This window comes from Delphinus delphis, chromosome 6 (genome assembly GCF_949987515.2).
Source record: "Delphinus delphis chromosome 6, mDelDel1.2, whole genome shotgun sequence".
Taxonomy (NCBI): Eukaryota; Metazoa; Chordata; class Mammalia; order Artiodactyla; family Delphinidae; genus Delphinus; species Delphinus delphis.
The window spans coordinates 63877371-63901204 of NC_082688.1; the positions used below are offsets into that span (position 1 = coordinate 63877371).

The window sequence follows — 23834 nt, forward strand, 5'->3', positions numbered from 1 at the left end:
AGACATTGACAATTTGCCCTTCAAAAAGTTTATACCAATTTATACCCCCGCCAACAACATACGAAAAAGCCTATTTACTCTGCATCTTCTGCAATGCAGTGTATTTCCAAACTTTTAAATCCTTAAACAGTGTTATTTTTCTCATTTTTAAAATCTTTTCTGTTGTGACAAATCCACTTTGGCTAATAAATACATTAAAAAAAACCCGTTTAATTACTAATAAAATGTTTCTACCAGCAACATTCCATTTTTTGGAATTTACCTTAAGTTACTAGTTTAAAGAGGAAAAAGAGATGTTCAAAGAGCTATTTGTAATACAGAAAAAAAAGATTGCATAGTAGATGCTGACCAACAGAAAAATGATTAATTAAAATATGTTATGTTCACTAAATAGTATATCCAACTATTAAAAACTATAAACATGATGTCTGTAGCCATATAAAAATACTTTAATCTAATTTTTAAAAGCAGGATACAAAATTATATGTACACTCTGTACACTGATTATAACTACTTTAAAATTACACAGGCATACGGAAATGGAAATACATAAATGACTACGGATAAGTTTCCTCTTTAATTTCTAAACTTCCTGTAACTTTTTAGAATTAAGTTCGTAATTAGGCAATATGTTCACAAATACATTACTTTACATTAAAAATATACTTACTGTGATGATGCCAATTAGTTGAGTATAAAAGAGTCCAGTTATTCCAACGAACATTGTAATGCCCATAAAGGCAGCTAGTCTCATTATGGCCAATTCATGTCTAACAACAAAGAGGTCCTATAAGAAGAAAAAGAAAATCTTAAAAACAATTCAAAAATTACTTACAGTTGCAATAATAAAGAATTGAGCCATAACATTTTCCCTTATTATCTTAAAAGAACTACTCTCCCCATTTTTTAGTTTATTCCACTTCATAAACATATAAATATTTGAAAATTTCAAAAGTAATTGTTTTTAATTCATAGTAGCAAGCTGAAAAATGGGATTTTACTACTCAATTGTCATAAAAACTCCTAATCCTAAAGTTGCAAATTAGCCATGCTCATTTACTATTTGGAGCAAAAACAAAACAGAAAACCCTCCAAAAATCAAAAAAACAAAAACAAAACAGATGGTGTACAATCTCTGGTTCAACAAAAGGAAATTTTATTATGGTACTGCTAAAAAGCTTGAATGCACAAACCTGATTCATAATATTAAAGTTCAAGTGGCCAAGATACCTAGAGATTATGTATTTTAGTCAAAATGAGGGGGTAACACAAATAATAGGATCACATGAACAGCCCTCTGCAAGACCAACTCATTCATTCATCCATCCACTCACTCAACTACCACTGCCAAGCACTGAGCTATGTAGTAGAAATGTAAAAAGGATAAAGATATGGTCTGTGCCCTCAAGAAGTATGCAGTTTATTCAGAGAGAGAGCCCAACTCTGCAAAACTCCAAAACAATGCGATATATACTTTAACAGGAATGTGTGCACAGAGGACAGCAGAAACATAAAGGAATGCCTAGACAGGAGACAGAAATGGAAACGCTGTGAGGGAAAACTGATTGTCCAGCCCAGGGCATGAAAATGAGGGTCTTGAAAGTGATCCAAAGAAACTGTGGCAGGAGGTCAGGAAAACCAGGAGAAGCCATTTCATTTACCCTCACTGTTCTTTCACTCTCTCTCCCTTGTCTGGCCAGACCATTCCAGTCGAGGGAGAGAGAGTGAAAGAACAAAGACTTCTGGAAACCTGTAGTTACTAAGCTTTGGAATAAAATAGCCACAGTGGATAAAAAGCAACAAACGAATGGGAAGGACCCCAAAACATAACCATGCACATGCTCTTTTAATACTGATTCAGGTTAAGGCTTAAAGGTACCCTGGTAGCAATACCAGAAACAGGGGGGTCACCGAACATAATGATCTTGTTTGAAACAAAAGAACTGATGCTTTTCTGTGTGGCACAGTGATCATCCACCTGACTTAAGCAAAACTCTGAGTCCACACCCAAACCACTCAGTTTATTAGCCAGGGAAAACTTAAAATTTACCAAGATTCTTAAGGTGTTATGTAACAGTTACATATTAGTTTTGACTATTTCAAAATTTCACTAAAAAGAGCCTAATGCAAAATCCTTACCAAACATGTAAAGAGGAAAAGATGGGGCTATGAATGATATTAAAAATTCAGTACAGTAAACTCTGCTATTATGCTGTATGAAAACACAAATATGTTCCAACATGACTGATGCACTAAGCAACAACTTGAGCATAGCAAGACTCTTGTTTGTTTATGTGTGATTTTATCTGCAAGAAACCCAAGATGAACAGTAAAAACTTCACCCAGCTAAACCAAGCCATACAGGAATACACAAAACACACACCCCCAAACATCTACCGGCTAACTCAATTTGTCATGTGTGTTATGAGCCACACTCATCCGTACCTGGTATCACAATTTTCCCTCCAATTTCATATGACTCTCCTTCCATCACTTGGTAATAACTCACATAACGCAATCCTTCTGATGCCCACTTCCACAAGAAAATTTCAGGTCTCTTCTAAGGTAAAGTGCAATGTTTGTTATAGTATTTACGTATTTCTTGACTAATTAACATGTATAAAACTGTGCTGCTATTTTTATTAGGAACCCTTTTAAGAGTCACTGACAAAGTTTTTGAGTGTTGTGTCTTCATTTTCCCATAAGCCCTATGGTTTTCATTGCATGATTTTGCACAGTGGGGCAAATTTTAGGAATGAACATACTGTGTCATAGTAGAGCTTACCCTAATAAAAATACACATGGTCCCCAATTTACAACAGTTCACCTTACAATTTTCTGACTTTTAAGATGGTGCAACTTTGGATATTTTCAACTTAGAATGGGTTTATCAGGATGTACCCCACTGTAAGTCAAGGAAGATCTGTGCCATATACGACCAAATAAAATGCATCCTCTTTTCTCCCAGTGAAAAGATTAAAAAACTTTTTTGTCCACTAGAATTTATACATGTTAGGGATGAAGATGAGACTAAAAGATCTACTTAAAATTACATTTATTCACTTAGGTATACATTTATGTTAGAGAGTACTTGTGTAAAATAGTAAATTGATTCAGAAATTGCTTTTTCTCGCTCTTACATTTTCAAAAAAATGCATCCCAGTTTTACACACACACAATTAACATCAGTACTAAATCCATATTTTGAGTCATTTAACATACTTCTCCAGAGCACAACATCTTTACTTCTATCTTAGATTTTTTTTTTTTTTAGATCTAGCACTTTTTGAATCCAAAAATTGGCTTGGGAAATTTTATCTACATCACAAGCATCCATTTGCTATTCAAATCTTTATGACATAATCAGTGTTATTATGGCTGAATTGTGTCTCTCCAGAAATTCGTATGTGGAAGCCCTAACCCCACCCTCACCCCACCACCTCAGAACGTGAGAGTATTTGGAGAGAGGGCCTTTAAAGAGGAGATCAAGAAAAATGGGGCCCTTAGGGTGGACATTAATCCAATCTGACTGGTATCCTTATACGAAGAGGAAACTCAGAAACACAAAGCGACACCACGGATGCTCAAGCACATGCGAAGACACAGCAACAAGGTGCCATATGCAAGCCAGGAGAGAAGCCTCCAGAGAAACCAAACCTGCCGACATCCTGATCTTAGACTTCCAGGCTCCAGAACTCTGAGAAAATGAGTTTCTGTTGTTTATGCCCCCAGCCTGTGGTATTTTATGTCGCCCTAGAAAACTAATACAGTAACTGTATTTCTTTATCGTTTTCATTCCTTTCCATTTTTTGGTTAAGAAATGTGCTTATATATAGAGAAATGCATAAAACATAAGTTCAGTTTAGAGAAAAGAATGCAAACATTTGAAAACATGCAGACGCTTTCCTCAGTGCATTTCTTCCCCGTCACATCCTCTCCCGCATCCCTACCTTAAAGAGAGAGGTTACTGATTCGTTCTTCAGACATTTTCGATACTACATTTCAGTTGCATATTACAAATATCTTTTCCTACTCTGAGTCTACTTTTTCATTCTCTTTATGGCATCTTTGGATAATCCCAAATTCTTAATTTTAATGTAGTCCAATTTATCAATCTTTTCTTTTATTGCTTTTTATTTCCTGTTTAAGAAATCTTTCCCAACCCTGACATGATGATGACATTCTCCTATATTACCTTCTAAAGCCTTTAAAAGCTTTATAGCTTTGCCTTTCACATTTAGGTCACTAATCCACCTGGAATTGATTGTGTACTGTGAAATACAGGGTTCTGAATTTACTTTTACTATATGATTGTCCCGGGACGGTTTATTTAAAAAGCTGTCCTTTCCTCAGAGATCAGAGGTCAAGTGTCAATAAGTGCCTGAGTCTGATGTGGGCTCTCTATCCTGTTCTCTTGGTTTGTTTATCCCCGTACTAGTGAGCACATCTTAGTTACTATGGCTTTGTAATAACTCTCCATACCTAGTAGGCCAACTCATCCCAACTTGTTCTTTTTCAAGAATATCTTGGTATGGGACTAAGAGACACAAACTACTAAGTATAAAACAGATAAGCAATAAAGATATATTGTACAGCACAGGGAAATACAGCCTTTGTTTTGTAATAAATTTAAATGGAGTATAATCTATAAAATATTGAATCACTATGTTTTATACCTGAAAATAACATAATATTGTAAATCAACTACACTTCAATGTAAAAAAAGGGATGTATTGGTTATTCTAGGTACAGTTGACCCTTGAACAAGGCGGGGGTTAATCTGCATATATCTTATAGCAGGCCCTCAGTATCCACGGTTCCTCAGCATCAACGGATTCAACCAACCATCGATCCTGTACTACTGGAGTATTTACTAATGAAAATATCCGCACAGAAGTGGATCTGCACAGTTCAAATGTGTATTGTTCAAAGGTCAACTGTAATTTGTATTCCCATAACAATTTTAAATTAGATTTCGAGTTACAACACATTCAGACATACACACACATATGATATATTCTCTCCACTAAGAGTCACAATTTTCCCCTAGAGGTCTTGTGCTTTTTAAAGTCAGATTTAATTCCTGTTTCTTGATTCTATTATAAATGGTTCTGCTGTTAATTTCATTGTCTAAAGCACTGTTTGCTAGCACATAGAAATAAAACTGATTTTTTAAAATATTGTTTTATAGTCACACTTCTTAAACTTGCTTAAAAATTCCAAAGAATCTACAGGTAAATTATTTACGTGATCATACCATCTAAGAGTAATGATGGTTTTCTTCATTTCAGCAGTTATACCGTCTCTTTCTTCCTCTTGCCTCACTGCATGGACTAGAATTCCTAGCACTATATTTAATAACAATGGCAGTGGGGGCACAGCAGGCATCAACACCTTGTCCCTCAACTTGGAGGGAAAAAGGTCAACACTTCATCATTAAGCATGCTACAGCTATTGTGTTGGGTTCTGTGTGTGGTTTTTCTTTCTTTGTTTGTTTTGGAACCTTTTATCTCACTAAAAAAGTTCTCTAGTTCTAGTTTGCTAAGAGTTTATAACATGAATGGAGGCTGAATTTTATCTTTGTCCTCACACACTAATACATACAGTCTCCATACATCTGGGTTTTATTCCCCTAATTTGTTAATTGATAAAAGTATACTGACGGATTTTCTAGTGTAAAAACAACCTTTCATTCCTAAGATAAATTCAACTTGATCAAGCTGGTTATATATGACCAGATTCAGTTTGCTAAAATTTTGTTTAGGGGTTGTTTATCTATGTTCATAATCAGACTAATTTCCTTTCATTCTCTTATTGCCCTTAATAGGCTATATACCCAACATATGCTATACACATAAAATGAGTTGGGGAGTTTCCTCTTTTTCTGGTGTTTTGAAGAGTATGCATAAGACTGGAATTACTGTTTCCTTTCATATATGATAGAGCTAGGATTCACTGGTAAATGTGTGAATATTCTTTTCAGGAAAAGTTTTAACTACTCACTCATGATCATAGGACTACCCATGTTTCCAACTTCTTCTTGCTGCTATACTATGCTTATGATCAGGAAACTCAGTAAGGTACAGATGTCAACTAACCAAACTGATGTATAGAATCAATACAATCCCAATAAAATTCCCCCACCAGTAGAGTATATACTGGTAGGAGTTTTTTACTTTGTTTTGATTTGTAAACTGCTAAGTAAGCTGTTTCTAAATTTCACTGAAAAAGACAAAAGCAAAGGATAGCATACCACTCCTATATAAAAAGAACAAGGAGGAGGATCTGCTCTACTGCATGCATTCTCAGTAGGGGTAGTATCACCCCCAGGAGGGAGAAAATTGGTTCTTGGAGGAAAAAAAGCTTAGCTATTACAGTGATTTGTGGCTGTCCACAAATCAATCCTACCTGACAAAATCTTATTCCTTAGTATTTAACTTCACAGAGAAAAGAAGAGAAAGTGTCTAAAAAGGCTCCTGATGGGAGCAATAATAATGAAAAAAAAAAAAAGGCAGAAAAACTCTCTTATACTGGATAGCAAGATTTATTATAAAACTACAGTTGTAACAGTGTGGTGCAACCACAAAGATAGACTAATGGACTAGAAAAAAAGCAGAAACAGATACACACATATATGGCTCTTGGTTTATGACAAAGATGGTATTGCAGAGCACAGTGGAATTATCTTTTCAATAAATGGTGCTAAATCAATTGGATATCCATCTGTGAAAAAAATGAAATCCTAACTCCTACCTCATAAGCATTATAAAAATCAATTCTGGGTAGAAATATAAAAAATATAATACTTGGAAGACAATATAGGAGAATTATATTGATGATTTAGGATAGAAAAATACTTCTTAAATTGAACCTCAAAAGGACTAACTAAAAAGGAAAAGACTGGTAAGTTGGAGTAAAGTTAAAACTTCTGTTCATCAAAAAATAGCATTAAGAGAGTAAAAAATTTAGCTACAAAGAAGATATTTACAACATACATAATCATAAAAGGACTCAAATCTAAAACATCCTACAATTACCAGGGAAAAAAAAAGTTAAATAACCCCCCTACCAAACATGCAAAATAAATAGACACACTGCATCAAACAGGTTATACATATGGTCGATAAACATGTAAAAAGGGGCTCAATAACACAACGAAGTACTGCTCATCCCCACTAAAATTACAAACTTTAAGATGACTGGAGGGCATTATGCTAAGTGAAATAAGTCAGACAGAGAAAGACAAACACTGTATGATATCACTTATATGTGGAATCTAAAAAAATACAACAAACTAGTGAATATAACAAAAAAGAAGCAGACTCACAGACATAGAGAAGAAACTAGTGATTACAGTGGGGAGAGGGAAGGGGAAGGGGCAATATAAGGGTAGGGGGAAAAGATGTACAAACCATTAGGTATAAAATAAGCTACAAGGATGTACTGTCCAACACAGGGAATATAACCAGTATCTTATAATAACTATACAAATTGTGAATCATTATATTGTACACCCATAACTTATGTAATATTGTATATCAACTATACTTCAATTGAAAAATAAAGGAGATACTTTTAATATTATGCCATTAAAAAAAAAAAAGGAAAACCTGAAAAAGTATTAGCAACACTATGAAGTAACGTGAACTTACATACTCTACTAGTGGGGTTTTGAATTGGTACCACCACTTCGTAAAACTTTAACAGTATCTAAAGGAACGTACACATAACCTTTGAAAACAGCCAATTCTAGCTGTACATCCAAGTGAAACACATGCACCTGTACAGCAAGAGACATGAACAAGGTTGCTTCTGGCAGCATTATTTGTAATAGCCCCAAACTGGAAACAATGTAAATATCCATCAATAGAATGGATATATAAACTATTTTACATTAAATGAAATACTATGGACTTCCATGGTGGCGGAGTGGTTAAGAATCCGCCTGCCAATGCACGGAACACGGGTTCGATCCCTGGTCCGGGAAGATCCCACATGCCACAGAGCAACTGAGCCTGTGTGCCACAAATACTGAAGCCTGTGTGCCTAGAGCCCATGCTCCGCAACAAGAAGCCACCACAATGAGAAGCCCGCGCACTGCAAGGACAAGTAGCCCCTGCTCGCAGCAACCAGAGAAAGCCCACACACAACAACGAAGATCCAACGCAGCCAAAAATAAATAAATAAATAAATTTATTAGAAAATGAAATAGGGGCTTCCCTGGTGGCGCAGTGGTTGAGAGGCCGCCTGCCGATGCAGGGGACGCGGGTTCATGCCCCGGTCCGGGAGGATCCCACATGCCGCGGAGCGGCTGGGCCCGTGAGCCATGGCCGCTGAGCCTGCGTGTCCCGAGCCTGTGCTCCACAACGGGAGAGGTCACAACAGTGAGAGGCCCGCGTACCGCAAAAAATAAAATAAAATAAAATAAAATACTATGAATATTTGTAGCAATGTTCATAGCAATGAAAATAAACTGTATCTAATGTAACAAAAGAATAAATCTTATAAATATTGCTCAAAGAGGCTTTGCCATCATTCACTGAGCTGTATGTTTTTATTTTTGTGCACACCTATATATGCGTATTATATTTTACAATACAAAAGGTACAATAACTGAAACTGCAGTAAAAAGAAAGTTGTGATCATGAAATATTAAATACAAAAATGCTTTCTTAATTTTAGAATAGAAACAGAACTCTTTTAAAATATATATAGCAAAATGAAAATGTTTAGTTACATATGGCCTGTGAAAGGACAGACAAAAAATGTCAAATAAGTTATAGAAAAGGATACAAGAGACAAAGGGAAGAAAGAGAGAGGTGGAGTCGGACTGGCCTTCTGAGCTCATCTACCACTTTCTTCCTGGACCACTCTGATCCCACCACATTGAGCTCTTTGCTATTTCTCCAACATATGAAGCAAACCCCACATCAGTGATGTTACACTTATTCTTCCCAGCAAAATCTCTCCCCAGATATCCACAGGTTTACTCCCTCATTTTCTTTAGGTCTCTGTTTAAACATCACCTTATCAGAGACCCATTTGTTTATTTTTACCAGGGCCCATTTGCTTATTTTGCCTTGACCAAACTACAGAAAATCCCAGCATTCCCTACTGCCTTGGTCTATTTTATTTTTTCTAGAGTACTTACCTCCATCTGATATTTACTTATTTATGTAATTATGTATGTATTTACTATCTGTCTCTCACAACAGTAAGTTTCTTGAAGATGGGAACTCTTGACTGTTTTGTTCAATGATGAGTCCCTGGAGCCTAGAACTCGCTCTAGCTCACAGTAGATGCTCAATAAATGTTTACTGAATGAATAAATGAAAATGAGGAAGAAAGCTAGCCAAAAAAGCAGTCTCCCCCAACACATGAAGAGTCAGGAGTACTACCTACAAAGACTATTACACACATGAAATAGAGAGAAACACAGAAAAAGAAACACATAGGCAACATGTACATAGACACACATCACACAAACCAAGAGAGGTGGAAAAGGACACTTACATGAAATAACATTCCTATATTCCTATCTGCTAATTACATCATTTAAAATTTCAAAATGTTACACAACTAGGGAGCAGTGGGGTCATCACCTCCTCATGCAAGCTAAATGAATATAAACCAAGGATCAGAGTTGGCTATTTATGATCTAGCAAATAATTCTTCCAATACTTGGTCTGTGAATTCCTTGAACTCATTTCTTCTAATAATCTTATTCCAATCTCAATCCAAATTCTATGATTATATCCTCTACCTTAATATTTCCCATCACTGTGCTCATAACATGATTGCAAATTCAAACACATCACCTTCTGAATACCACCTTGTATCTTTCAATCTAACTCCCTGTAGACCATCAATGTTAACACATTCTCACCCTCAATGAACGTCCGATCTGTTGACCCAAGCACCATTTCACTGTCCATCAATGCCTTCCTCCAATACCTTCACTTGACTTCCTACTTGTTTACAGTCCACACTACATTGTTATAATTTCTCCTTCAATATATACCGTCAACTTTCTTTTTTTTTGCGGTACGCGGGCCTCTCACTGTTGTGGCCTCTCCCGTTGTGGAGCACAGGCTCCGGACGCGCAGGCTCAGCGGCCATGGCTCACGGGCCCAGCCGCTCCACGGCATGTGGGATCCTCCCGGACTGGGGCATGAACCTGCATCCCCTGCATCGGCAGGCGGACTCTCAACCACTGCGCCACCAGGGAAGCCCCCGTCAACTTTCTTGATGCTCTCTTTCACTAGTGCTCCCTGGTTTCACCGGGTGCTCCTGCTTAGTCACCTTTCTGTTTCCTCCTCATCTTTCTGTCTTCTAAAATTTAAGAGTATTCCAGGCTTAGTCTTAAGACCTCCTTTCTTATCTAGCTATACTTACTCCCTAGAAAATCTCCTATCAGGTCCCATGGCTTTAAATACCATCTTTACACCTAAAGGTCCCAAATTTATATATCTAGCTCAGACCACTCTACTGAAATCCAGATTCCCATATCTGTCTACTTAACAACATCTCTTCTTGGATATCAAATAGGCACCTCAATAGAACCAAAATCTTCAAACTTTTTCCGAAAACTTACTCTTCCTCCAAGCTTCTCCATCTCAGTAAATGACAACTCTATTCTTCCAGTTGTTCAGGACATAAAACCTTGCAGTCATCCTCTACTTGTCACTTTCTATCTCATATCCCACATCCAAATCAACACTAAATCCTGTCAGCTCTTAAACTATAACGCACCACTTCTCAACATTCCACTACTCCCCACATCATCTTGTTTGGACTATATTTTAACAGTCTAGTAAATGGTCTTCTTGCTGCCATGATTGTCCCTAAATTTATTCTTCCTAGCAATCAGGTTTCTTTCTCTAATGTAAATGAGTTTGTGTAATTTTGCTAAAAAACCTTCAAAAGCTTCCAAAGTCCCAACCACTAAACATCCTGACAAAACAAAGTCTCACCTTCAATCCCAGCCCTCACTGCTCTCAATTCATCTCCTACAACTCTCTCCCTCACTCCACTCAAGATACACTGGCCTCCTTACTCTTCCTTAAAAATGTCAAGCATGCTCCCACCTCACAGTCTTGGCATTGGTTCTTTCCTCTCACTGAAATGCTCTTCCTCCCAATATCAGTGACATGCTTGAGCTCCAGGTCTCTGCTCAAGTGTCACTATGAGAAAGGCCTTCCTTGACTATATCATCAATCATTACTTTCTATCCCTTACTCACCTTTATTACACTTCATAATACTAATCTTGTATACCATATATTTGTTTATTGCCTGTCTCCCTCAATTAGAATGTAAGCTCTTTAATTCAGGAACTTCGTTTTGTTCACTGCTGCATTCTCAGAGCCTAGAATGGCTACCATGCACATCGCAGGCACTCAATAAATATTTGTTAAATGATTTACTGAATGTTCTTCATAATTTTTGAAAATAAACAACTGTTTTACAAATAAAATTTTACATATAAAATAATAGTCTTATATTAATCAGTAGGAAGCAATTTTATTTACAAACTATTATTTATAAGTCCTTTTGTGTTTTTATGAGACTAGCCTGAAAATTAACATGTGAGGTATTTGTTATCTTCCTCCTACTGAAGGGGTTTCTCAACCTCAACATTACTATACTTTGGGCCAGATCAGCCTTTGTTGTAGGAGGTGGTACTATGATTGTAGGATATTTAGCAGCATCCCTGGCCTCTACCTACTAAATGCCCATAGCATTCTCCCAGTTGTGACAACCAAAAAAGTCTCCAGATATCATTACCAATGTCTCTGGGGTGGAGGGGGGGAAGGGGGGCCAGAGACTCCCTCCTTCCCCCACTGTAATACTGGAAGGGATTTGTTTTCTCTGTTTTTCAAAAATGAAAACAGCTTAGATCACAACTAAGATATCTAAAGTATACAGATTTGAATTTTCAAAATGGCTAAATAACCAACTTCACATGCTAAGTTAGGTTCATGCGGCAGTTACTCTTGCATAAAGTAAAATCCTACCATATCTGTATGGTTATCAGCACTTTTGGGAATGGGCCTCAGCTTAAGTTTAATCATTACATTCAAAATTATAAGCAAAGAAGTTACACGATTATTCTGTATATCCTTCTCACCTCCAGCCCCCTGGTAAAATGTACTTTTTTTTCAGTCTTGTTAAATCCTAATGGAAACTAATATCTAAATGAAAAAAATCACTATTCATACTTGACTCATGGCTATCACTGAGTGACCAGAATTACACATTCAATTTTGATACAGATATAAATGCAGCTTTCTTAGGGAGCAAATTTCACTGGCACCTGACTGCTAGGTTCATGGCTGAGGGTACAACATTTCAGAAAAATCATTTTGTCTGCCTTCCCATCTTTTAGCAGTAAAAACTCTAGAAAAGTTATAGCTGTTCAATAAGAAAACAAGATACCATATTTTCTTGCTACATTTACCATTTAATACAGTGTGCATTTAATACAGTACTATAGCATTTGATAAAAGTAAAAGATGAGTGAGACAGTAAAACTGCTGCCAGCGTTTAACCATTTAAGCTCAAAGTGACTGAAACATTCTCACAGAGAAATAAAACTGCTAAATTTTTATGCTAAGTGCTATAATATTCATAAATAATTAGCTATATAAAATTTAATGAGGACATATATTCAGTAGACCTGGTACTGCAAGGCAAGGTCAAGATTTAGCATAAGGTTTCTTTGTTCCATCTGCCAGTCAAAGCACAGGGATATATGACATATAGAATTGACAATTGTTAGAATAATAGGGTAGTCTTATACTTTTTTTTTTTTTACAAACGTAAACTAATTATATATCTGACACCATACCTTCCAAGCAAAAAAAAAAAGAAAAAAGAAAGAAAAGAAAAAGAGAAAGAAAAATTTACCAAGAGATGCTACTACCTCTACTAACATTTCAGGATACAGAGGCAAAAACACCAAATTACCCTTACACTTGCTAATGAAATAATTTTCATTTCATATTTATCTTAATTCCACACTATTGGCTATTCTTGCCAAAAATAAACTAAATACATATTTCAGCAATTTTATTCATTCTAAAGTACCCACAATAAATGACCCTATATAAATATTGAGTAAAGCCTAAATCATTTTTTAAAAATAGCAATAAATAACAGAAGTGCTCAGGATACTTTGAGATTGATTATATAAAAAGATTAAACTAAATTGTAAAGAGCTTTACTAATATTCAGAGCTACCTGCAACTAAGTCCTCTGGCTACTTCTATTCTTTGTTAGCCAAAAAGCTACGCAAATAACTCTGTGGCATAGTTCTATCCGACATCAAATCCCTAGCAACACTATTAGATAGGAGCTAATCAGAATAATAATGATGTATCTTCCTAGCTGAAGCTGTTGGCTGGACTGCTAACCATTATTTATTTTCCTCTTCTGAATATTGGCAGCATGTCCTTTATTCAAATTCTCACCCTTCCTTCCCCACTTCTATCACTCTACCCATAACCTTAAATGCAGTTAGTATATTAGTTTTTGCCCTTCACATAAAAATAGACACAAAAGAATCATCTGGGAATTATCTAAATCTACTTCGTCTAAAAACAATTTAAAACATATAACTTTAGAACTATGCTACAAATGATTAGTTGCATAAGCTCTACACTAATAGCTACCAATTATTTAAGAAAGAAAACAACTTGTTTTCTCACATAGAAAGTAGAGATAGTACTGCCTACAATATGTGATTATCAGCAGGTACATAATTTAAAAAATATTTTTAACCTACTATAATGCCTTTATAAGATGTATTTTGACAGTCTTTAGCTTAGATTAACTACTAACAACGTACTGCCTCAATGAAAAATGAAAACAGCAAAGTATGAATTTACCAATCAGGAGATTCAATAAGCTGTCCCTGAAGAAGAAATTTTGTGATGCTTGAGTATTTTTTAAACTGCTAAAAAGTATCCTCAGGGAAAAGTGTAAAAAAGGGAAATAGCAGCTTGATACTATAGAAAGAACACTGACTTAGGAACAGGCAGAAATGGGCCCAAATCACACCTCTGCCAAGTGGGATAATTCTCTGCTTAAACAAGTTACTGGACCTCTCTGAATCTCAGTACCTTCTCTGTACAATGGGAACCATACTACTTATCCTCTCAAGGATATTTTAAATAAGTTGACATTTTCCACTAATCCAATTCTTACAAATTGAGAATAATATAAAAATCCTGAAACATATGACTAATGAAATATTCATGGATCAATAAATAATAATCTTTAGAAAGTATACTCCCTAATTATAATGACACCTTCCTTCATATTTAATCATTGGGCTGGCCAAAAAGTTCTTTTGGTTTTATCCCATAAGATGTTAGAGAAAAACCCAAGCGAACTTTTTGGCCAACCCAATAAAATGCTGTAATTTTCTAATAATGGTTTTGGTAAACAACTAGCATACAATAAGACGAAGTATATTTTTGTAATTTAATAATATGCCAAATGGCCAGGCATTTGCTTATAAACATTTAAAATAACTATGTGAAAAATAGTCAAATATAGACTTTGGCCAAAGAAAATTTATTTTATTTAATCTCTATCCATTTTATTCATTTAAAATGCCACATCACTCCCCACTCTACAGGTTTTGAAATCTTTAAAATGATTTTCATCCCAATAACTACTTAAAGGAAGACATTAGTTTCAAGAGGATTTTAAGTAAAAGTTAACATGATAGCAGCATGATAAATACAAATGACGGTCAAACTAATTTGACATCTAACATTTGAAAAACTTCTCCAAATATCTCCAAGCTTATAATCTTTATTAATTTTGGATTCTGTGATTTTAACTAAAAATGCTTTATTTATCCCCATTTATTTGGAAAGATACCTATTACTTACATTTCTGTAATTTTCTAAATATGAATTTTTGTCTTAATATCAACTGAGAATTTAGAGATTTTTTTTTTAGTTACTATTTACAAAGAAGATGGTAATACTAATTCTTCTCAGGTTTGTAGGCCTTCTTTATAAGACTTAGGATATAAATCAATACTTACAGCATAAAAATAAATCCTTTTTGGGGGCACTGATTCATGATGAATAAATTCCTTATCTTCCTTACCTCTTATTAACTCCTTCTCTAACTAAAGGATATATTAAAGTATTTCCTCAAAACTTCACATAGTAAAAACACATAAATCCTTGAAAGTCCATGATAGGTGGATATTTTAAAAGTAAAGATTAAGAAGAAATCTAAAAAGCACTAAGTTACTCTCAAAAACAATGGGGTTATTGCAAAGCAATTCAAACAATCCAGCAGAGAAAGCACTCCCCTGAAAAGAGAAAGCCAAGGGGAGAGAGAAATGGAAGAAAATCAGGTCCCAAACCCTTTATCTTCCAGAGTTTGTGAACAGCCTGCTTTCTCTCAACTCTTTCTTTCCCATGTGCTTAATCATTAATGTACCAGTTTTCTACTAAATACAGGTTAAGCGACATCACCACAAAGTTTAAAAGTCAGTCCAGTGAATAAACACTTTCATGTTAAAAAAGAAAAGAAAAGAAACAAAAACCTAAGTAAGAGTTTTTAACACTTTCTTTTCCCACCCAGAGATAAGCACTCAGTTTTAGAACTTAACGAAAGATACTATGCTGCCATCTATCTACCTGAAAGGATATAAAGAAAAATGCAGACTAAAGCTTTCACTTCCTCTGGCTGACAGAATATAGAGTCAAAGTCCATGGCATACTTTCATTGTACTTTTTCTCCATAAGAAAGAAGCACAGTAATCAATAACACAATCTCTAAAGATAATTAGGGATATCTGGGGGTCTTTATACCATATCCCATATAATGGAAAGAATAACAAAGTTTACGAACAACTTTACACACAAAATGAAGACCTGGATATACTTTGTTTGTTTTAGAGAAAAATGAAAGAGAGACAGGCAAGGACTTAGAAAAAAACTGATGGGGCAGGATTGTTTGAAGAATATTCCACTACAAAACATTAATTTTTTTAAATGTCAATAGTGACTTTTGTACTGAAATTACTGGCAATTTTCTACCTTTATAAAAAAAATGTAATAAATGTCATCACTAAAAAAACCCCAAAAAAACAAACAAAAAAACCAGTTATAAGGATAATTTTCTATTATTTAGCTTTAAAAGTATTTGCTATAGAGTTTTTTAATATCTTAGAAAAAAATGTGACCTTAAAACCAATTTCCAATTAACTGCCTCAAGCTTTCTGTTATTCTCTTGTCCAGCAATGACTTCCTTCATCTCTCCATCTGGTTAATCTCTACCAATACTATCAAGTCCATCACCAGTCTCATTTTCTACAGCACAATAGTTCTCAAACCTTATGGCTATCGTCGTATGGTTCTGCACAACTCCACAGGATATTGTTTACATAGATTATGACATTAGTGTGGTCTCCTGGAGTTGTGTAGTTAGGAAGCAATGATTAAAATCACTTGGGAAGAAATTTTTAAACAAAATCTTACTGCCAATGACACCTAGGCAGGAAAAGATTGTATGAGACTAACTCTACCAATAAGAACATTACTAAAAGCCAGATAAAATCCAATTAATTGGTCAATAAACAGCTAACTGAAGACACTGGGAAGTAGCCAAACTAGCCAGGACTTAAAGGACAAAGATCCCAGAAAGAGTAGAAATGCACTAAGGTGAGTCCTACATTCCTCAGTACTTTTTACTTAAAGGTAATTGCCACCTCATAAACATTACATATGAAAGGTCAAGTAGAAGTGGAGGCTCAGAGTTTTCTGCAATCCCAGAGAACTAGGGAAACAAAAAGGAGAAGGCACAATCCACTGTTAACATTGAAGTTTCCAGCTGAGAAACTCCTGAAGGGCTATGACATAAGAGAAAGGGCAAACTGAAACTAGTTTTTATGAAGACAAAACCCGAAATCATAAATCCTTACAAAGTCTCAATAAACACAGTAAATGTCATCTTCAAAAGCACTGCTGTATTAAGACCAATATTCTGTTATTAGTCTTAGAAATATTTATTATACAAATCCTTGACTGGATCAAGATGAGTCTTCTCTTACTGACAGTCCACAAAAGAAGTAAATCATATCTTGAAAAACAAAGAATCAACCAGCTCTTCTACAATGTGTCATACAAAATGCCCAGTATCTAACAAAATTTATTAGATATATCAGAAGAAAGGACAAACTATCTGGAAACTACAAGAGAGAAGGAAAAAAAGTCAATGGAAACAGACCCACAAGTAGATCTCAACACTGAAGTTATCAGACATAAATACTAAAATAACTTTCATTAAAATGTTCAAAACTTTAGATGACAAATGAAGAATTTCACCAGAGAAGTGATCTATGAAAAAAATATCAAGTGGAAATTATAACTGAGAAAAATATAATAACTGAATTAATAACCTCAACAGAACGGTTTGACAGTAGATTAAACAGAGCAGAAGAGTTGAGCAGTAAACCAGAAGAGGGGTCAGTAGGAAATACCCAGTCTGAAGCACAGAGGGAAAAAAAGGAAAAATGCAGGAAAGACTGCAAAAGTTATGCAGTGCAGTGAGATGTCATGTGCATATAATCAGAATCCCAGGAATGCAGGAGAAAAAGTTGGGCAGAAGTAACAGTTGAAGTAACACAGGCCAAGAAATGTCCATAACTTAAAAATGTCATCAAGCCATAGATTTAAGAAGTTATATAAACTCTCAAACAGGAAGAATGCAAAGAAAACAACAATGAAGCACATCATAGAATAACTGCTAAATACAAAACAAAAAGAAATCACAGGAGTTCTGGTCCAAGATGGCAAGAGAGAAGGCTCCTGAACTCAACTCTTCCCACAGACACAATGAATCTACTACTAAGCATGAAGCAATTCCCTTTGAATGAAGTCCAGAAACTAGCTGAGTGAATCTTGTATTGATAGATCAGGCACAGCACTAAAGAAAATCACCAAAAAACAAAGGAAGAAAGCAAGAGAAAAAGAAAGAAACAAAGGAATTACAGAACAGCCAGAAAACAATTTTTAAAATGGCAACAGTAAGTCCATACCTATCAATAATTACTTTAAATATAAAAGGACTAAATTCTATAATCAAAAGACAAAGAATGGCTGAATGGGTAAAAAAAAACCAAGATCCAGTCATCTAGGGCCTATAAGAGATTCACTTCAGCTTTAGGGACACACAGACTGAAAGTGAAGGGATGGAAAAAGATATTCCACACAAGTGAAAACCAAAAGAAAGCAGAGGTAGCTATATTTATGTCAGACAAAATAGACTTCAAGCCAAAGATTATAAGAAGAGACAAAGAAGGTCAATATAAAACAATAAAGAGTCACTCCAACAAGAGGATATAACATTTGTATAAATATGATGCATGCAACACAGGAGCACATAAATACATAAGGCAAATATTAACAGACCTGAGGGAGAACTAGACAGCATTATAATAATAGTAGGGGACTTCAGTACCTCAGTTTCAACAATGGATAGATCATCTAGACAGAAAATCAATATGGAAACAGCAGACTTAAACTACATGTTAGACCAGATGGACTTAACAGACATTTAAAGAGCATTCCATCCAACAACAGTAGAATACACATTCTTCTCAAGTTCACAGGAAACAGTCTCCAGGGTAAATCATATATTAGGCGGCAAAACAAACCTTAATAATTTTAAGAAGACTGAAATCATATCAAACATCTTTTCCAACCCCAATGGTATGAAATTGGAAATCATGTTATAAGAAGAAAACTAGAAAATTCAAAAATATGTGGAGATTAAACAGCATACCACTGAACAACCAATGGGCCAAAGAAGAAATCAAAACAGATACTAAAAAATATTGAGGCAAATTAAAATGGAGATACAACACACCAAAATTTACGAGATGCAGCAAAGACAGTTCTGAGGGAAGTTCATGGCTATAAATGCCTACATTAAGAAAAAAGAGAGGAGACTAGGGGAAGATGGCAGAAGAGTAAGACGCGGAGATCACCTTCCTCCCCACAGATACACCAGAAATACATCTACACGTGGAACAACTCCTACAGAACACCTACTGAACGCTGGCAGAAGACCTCAGACCTCCCCAAACGCAAGAAAGTCCCCACGTACCTAGGTAGGTCAAAAGAAAAAAGAATAAACAGAGACAAAAGGACGGGGACAGGACCTGCACCAGTGGGAGGGAGCTGTGAAGGAGGAAAGGTTTCCACACACTAAGAAGCCCCTTCGCGGGTGGAGACTATGGGTGGTGGAGGGGGAAGCTTCGGAACCGCGAAGAGAGCACAGCAATGGGGGTGCGGAGGGCAAAGCAGAAAGATTTCCGCACACAGGATCGGTGCCAACCGGCACTCACCAGCCCGAGACGCTTGTCTACTCACCCGCCGGGGTGGGCGGGGCTGGGAGCTGAGGCTTGGGCATCGGTCGGAGCAGAGCGCAGGGAGAAGACTGGGGTTGGCGGCGTGAACACAGCCTGCAGGGGGTTAGTGCACCACAGTTAGCCGGGAGGGAGTCCGGGGAAAAGTCTGGACCTGCCGAAGAGGCAAGAGACTTTTTCTTACCTCTTTGTTTCCTGGTGCGCGAGGAGAGGTGATTAAGAGCGCTGCTTAAAGGAGCTCCAGAGACGGGCGCGAGCCTCGGCTAAAAGTGCGGACCCCAGAGATGGGCATGAGACGCTAAGGCTGCTGCTGCCACCACCAAGACGCCTGTGTGCGAGCACAGGTCACTATCCACACCCCCCTTCCGGGGAGACTGTGCAGCCCGCCACTGCCAGGGTCCGGTGATCCAGGCACAACTTCCCCGGGAGAACGCACGGCGCGCCTCAGGCTGGTGCAACGTCACACCGGCCTCTGCCGCTGCAGGCTCGCTCCACATCCGTACCCCTCCCTCCCCACGGCCTGAGTGAGCCAGAGTCCCCGAAGCAGCTGCTCCTTTAACCCCGTCCCGTCTGAGCGATGAACAGACGCCCTCCTGCGACATACACGCAGAGGCAGGGCCAAATCCAAAGCTGAGCCTCAGGAGCTGTGCGAACAAAGAAGAGAAATGGAAATCCCTCCCAGCAGCCTCAGAAGCAGGGGATTAAATCTCCACAATCAGCTTGAAGTACCCTGCATCTGCGGAATACATGAATAGACAACGAATCATCCCAAATTGAGGAGATGGACTTTGAGAGCAAGATTTATGATTTTTTCCCCTTTTCCTAGTTTTGTGAGTGTGTATGTGTATGCTTCTGCATGAGATTTTGTCTGTATAGCTTTGCTTCTACCATTTGTCCTAGGGTTCTATCCGTCCTTTTTTTTTTCTTTAAAAAATTTTTTTTTCTTAATAATTATTTTTTATTTTAAAAACTTTATTTTATCTTACTTTATTTTATTTTATTTCTTCTTTCTTTCGTTCTTTCCTTCCTTCCCTCCTTCCTTCCTTCTTTCCTTCCTCCCTCCCTCCTTTCTTCCTTCCTTCCTTCCTCTCTTTCTTTTTTTCTACTTTTTCTCCCTTTTATTCTGAGCCATGTGGATGAAAGGCTCTTGGTACTGCAGCCAGGAGTCAGTGCTGTGCCTCTGAGGTGGAAAAGCCAACTTCAGGACACTGGTCCACAAGAGCCCTCCCAGCTCCACATAATATCAAACGGCGAAAATCTTCCAGAGATCTCCATCTCAACACCAGCACCCAGCTTCACTCAACGACCAGCAAGCTACAGTGCTGGACACCCTATGCCAAACAACTAGCAAGACAGGAACACAACCACACCCATTAGCAGAGAGGCTGCCTAAAATCATAATAAGTCCACAGACACCCCAAAACACACCACCAGACGTGGACCTGCCCACCAGAAACACAAGATACAGCCTCATCCACCAGAACACAGGCACTAGTACCCTCTACCAGGAAGCCTACACAACCCACTGAACCAACTTTAGCCACTGGGGACAGACACCAAAAACAACGGGAACCACGAACCTGCAGCCTGCATAAAGGAGACCCCAAACACAGTAAGATAAGCAAAATGAGAAGACTGAAAAACACATAGCAGATGAAGGAGCAAGATAAAAACCCAACAGACCTAACAAATGAAGAGGAAATAGGCAGTCTACCTGAAAAAGAATTCAGAATAATGACAGTAAAGATGATCCAGAAGCTTGGAAATAGAATAGACAAAATGCAAGAAACATTTAACAGGACCTAGAAGAACTAAAGATGAAACAAGCAATGATGAACAACACAATAAATGAAATTAAAAATACTCTATATGGGATCAATAGCAGAATAACTGAGGCAGAAGAACGGATAAGTGACCTGGAAGATAAAATAGTGGAAATAATTACTGCAGAGCAGAATAAAGAAAAAAGAATGAAAAGAACTTAGGACAGTCTCAGAGACTTCTGGGACAAAATTAAACGCACCAACATTCTAATTATAGGGGTTCAGGAAGAAGAAAAGAAAAAGAAAGGGACTGAGAAAATATTTGAAGAGATTATACTTGAAAACTTCCCTAATATGGGAAAGGAAATAGTCAATCAAGTCGAGGAAGCACAGAGAGTCCCATACAGGATAAATCCAAGGAGAAATATGCCAAGACACATATTAATCAAACTGTCAAAAATTAAATACAGGGCTTCCCTGGTGGCACAGTGGTTGAGAGTCCGCCTGCCGATGCAGGGGACACGGGTTCGTGCCTCGGTCCGGGAAGATCCCACATGCCTCGGAGTGGCTGGGCCCGTGAGCCATGGCCGCTGAACCTGCGTGTCCGGAGCCTGTGCTCCACAACAGGAGAGGCCACAAGAGTGAGAGCCTCACGTACCACCAAAAACAAAAAAAAAAAAATTAAATACAAAGAAAACATATTAAAAGCAGCAAGGGAAAAACAACAAATAACACACAAGGGAATCCCCATAAGGTTAACAGCTGATCTTTCAGCAGAAACTCTGCAAGCCAGAAGGGACTGGCAGGACATATTTAAAGTGATGAAGGAGAAAAACCTGCAACCAAGATTACTCTACCCAGCAAGGATCTCATTCAGATTTGATGGAGAAATTAAAACCTTTACAGACAAGCAAAAGCTGAGAGAGTTCAGCACCACCAAACCAGCTTTACAACAAATGCTACAAGAACTTCTCTAGGCAAGAAACACAAGAGAAGGAAAGACCTACAATAACGAACCCAAAACAATTACAAAAATAGGAATAGGAACATACATATCGATAATTAGCTTAAATGTAAATGGACTAAATGCTCCCACCAAAACACACAGATTGGCTGAATGGATACAAAAACAAGACCCATATATATGCTGTCTACAAGAGACTCACTTCAGACCTAGAGACACATACACACTGAAAGTAAGGGGATGGAAAAAGATACTCCATGCAAATGGAAACCAAAAGAAAGGTGGAGTAGCAATTCTCACATCAGACAAAACAGACTTTAAAATAAAGACTCTTACAAGACACAAAGAAGGACACTACATAATGATCAAGGGATCAATCCAAGAAGAAGATATAACAATTGTAAATATTTATGCACCCAACATAGGAGCACCTCAATACATAAGGCAAATACTAACAGCCATAAAAGGGGAAATGGACAGTAACATATTCATAGTAGGGGACTTTAACACCCCACTTTCACAAATGGACAGATCATCCAAAATGAAAATAAATAAGGAAACACAAGCTTTAAATGATACATTAAACAAGATGGACTTAATTGATATATATAGGACATTCCATCCAAAAACAATAGAATACACATTTTTCTCAAGTGCTCATGGAACATTCTCCAGGCTAGATCATATCTTGGGTCACAAATCAAGCCTTGGTAAATTTAAGAAAATTGAAATTGTATCAAGTATCTTTTCCGACCACAACGCTATCAGACTAGATGTCAATTACAGGAAAAGATCTATAAAAAATACAAACACATGGAGGCTAAAAAATACACTACTTAATAACGAAGTGATCACTGAAGAAATCAAAGAGGAAATCAAAAAATACCTAGAAACAAATGATAATGGAGACACGATGACCCAAAACATATGGAATGCCGCAAAAGCAGTTCTAAGAGGGAAGTTTATAGCAATACAATCCTACCTTAAGAAATAGGAAACATCTCGAATAAACAACCTAACCTTGCACCTAAAGCAATTAGAGAAAGAAGAACAAAGAAACACCAAAGTTAGCAGAAGGAAAGAAATCATAAAAATCAGATCAGAAATAAATGAAAAAGAAATGAAGGAAACAATAGCAAAGATCACTAAAACTAAAAGCTGGTTGTTTGAGAAGATAAACAAAATTGATAAACCATTAGCCAGACTCATCAAGAAAAAAAGGGAAAAGACTCAAATCAATAGAATTAGAAATGAAAAAGGAGAAGTAACAACTGACACTGCAGAAATACAAAAGATCATGAGAGATTACTACAAGCAACTCTATGCCAATAAAATGGACAACCTGGAAGAAATGGACAAATTCTTAGAAATGCACAACCTGCCAAGACTGAATCAGGAAGAAATAGAAAATAGGAACAGACCAATCACAAGCACTGAAATTGAAACTGTGATTAAAAATCTTCCAAAAAACAAAAGCCCAGGACCACGTAGCTTCACGGGCGAATTCTATTAAACATTTAGAGAAGAGCTAACACCTATCCTTCTCAAACTCTTCCAAAATATAGCAGAGGGAGGAACACTCCCAAACTCATTCTACGAGGCCACCATCACCTTGATACCAAAACCAGTCAAGGACGTCACAAAGAAAGAAAACTACAGACCAATATCACTGATGAACATAGATGCAAAAATCCTCAACAAAATAC

The 23834-nt window shown here is 36.9% G+C and overlaps 1 protein-coding gene across 2 annotated transcripts in view; it reads right to left on the reverse strand.

Moving 5' to 3' along the window:
* ZDHHC21 (zinc finger DHHC-type palmitoyltransferase 21) overlaps positions 1–23834 on the reverse strand; it is a 76878-nt gene that overhangs the window by 20431 nt on the left and 32613 nt on the right. For both annotated transcript variants that reach the window (XR_009519880.1, XM_060014763.1), the window contains exon 7: positions 671–787. Coding sequence is in view for 1 of the 2 variants with exons in the window: in XM_060014763.1 (XP_059870746.1) it covers positions 671–787 (117 nt within the window). In the remaining variant the exon portion in view is untranslated. The remainder of the gene's footprint in view (positions 1–670; positions 788–23834) is intronic.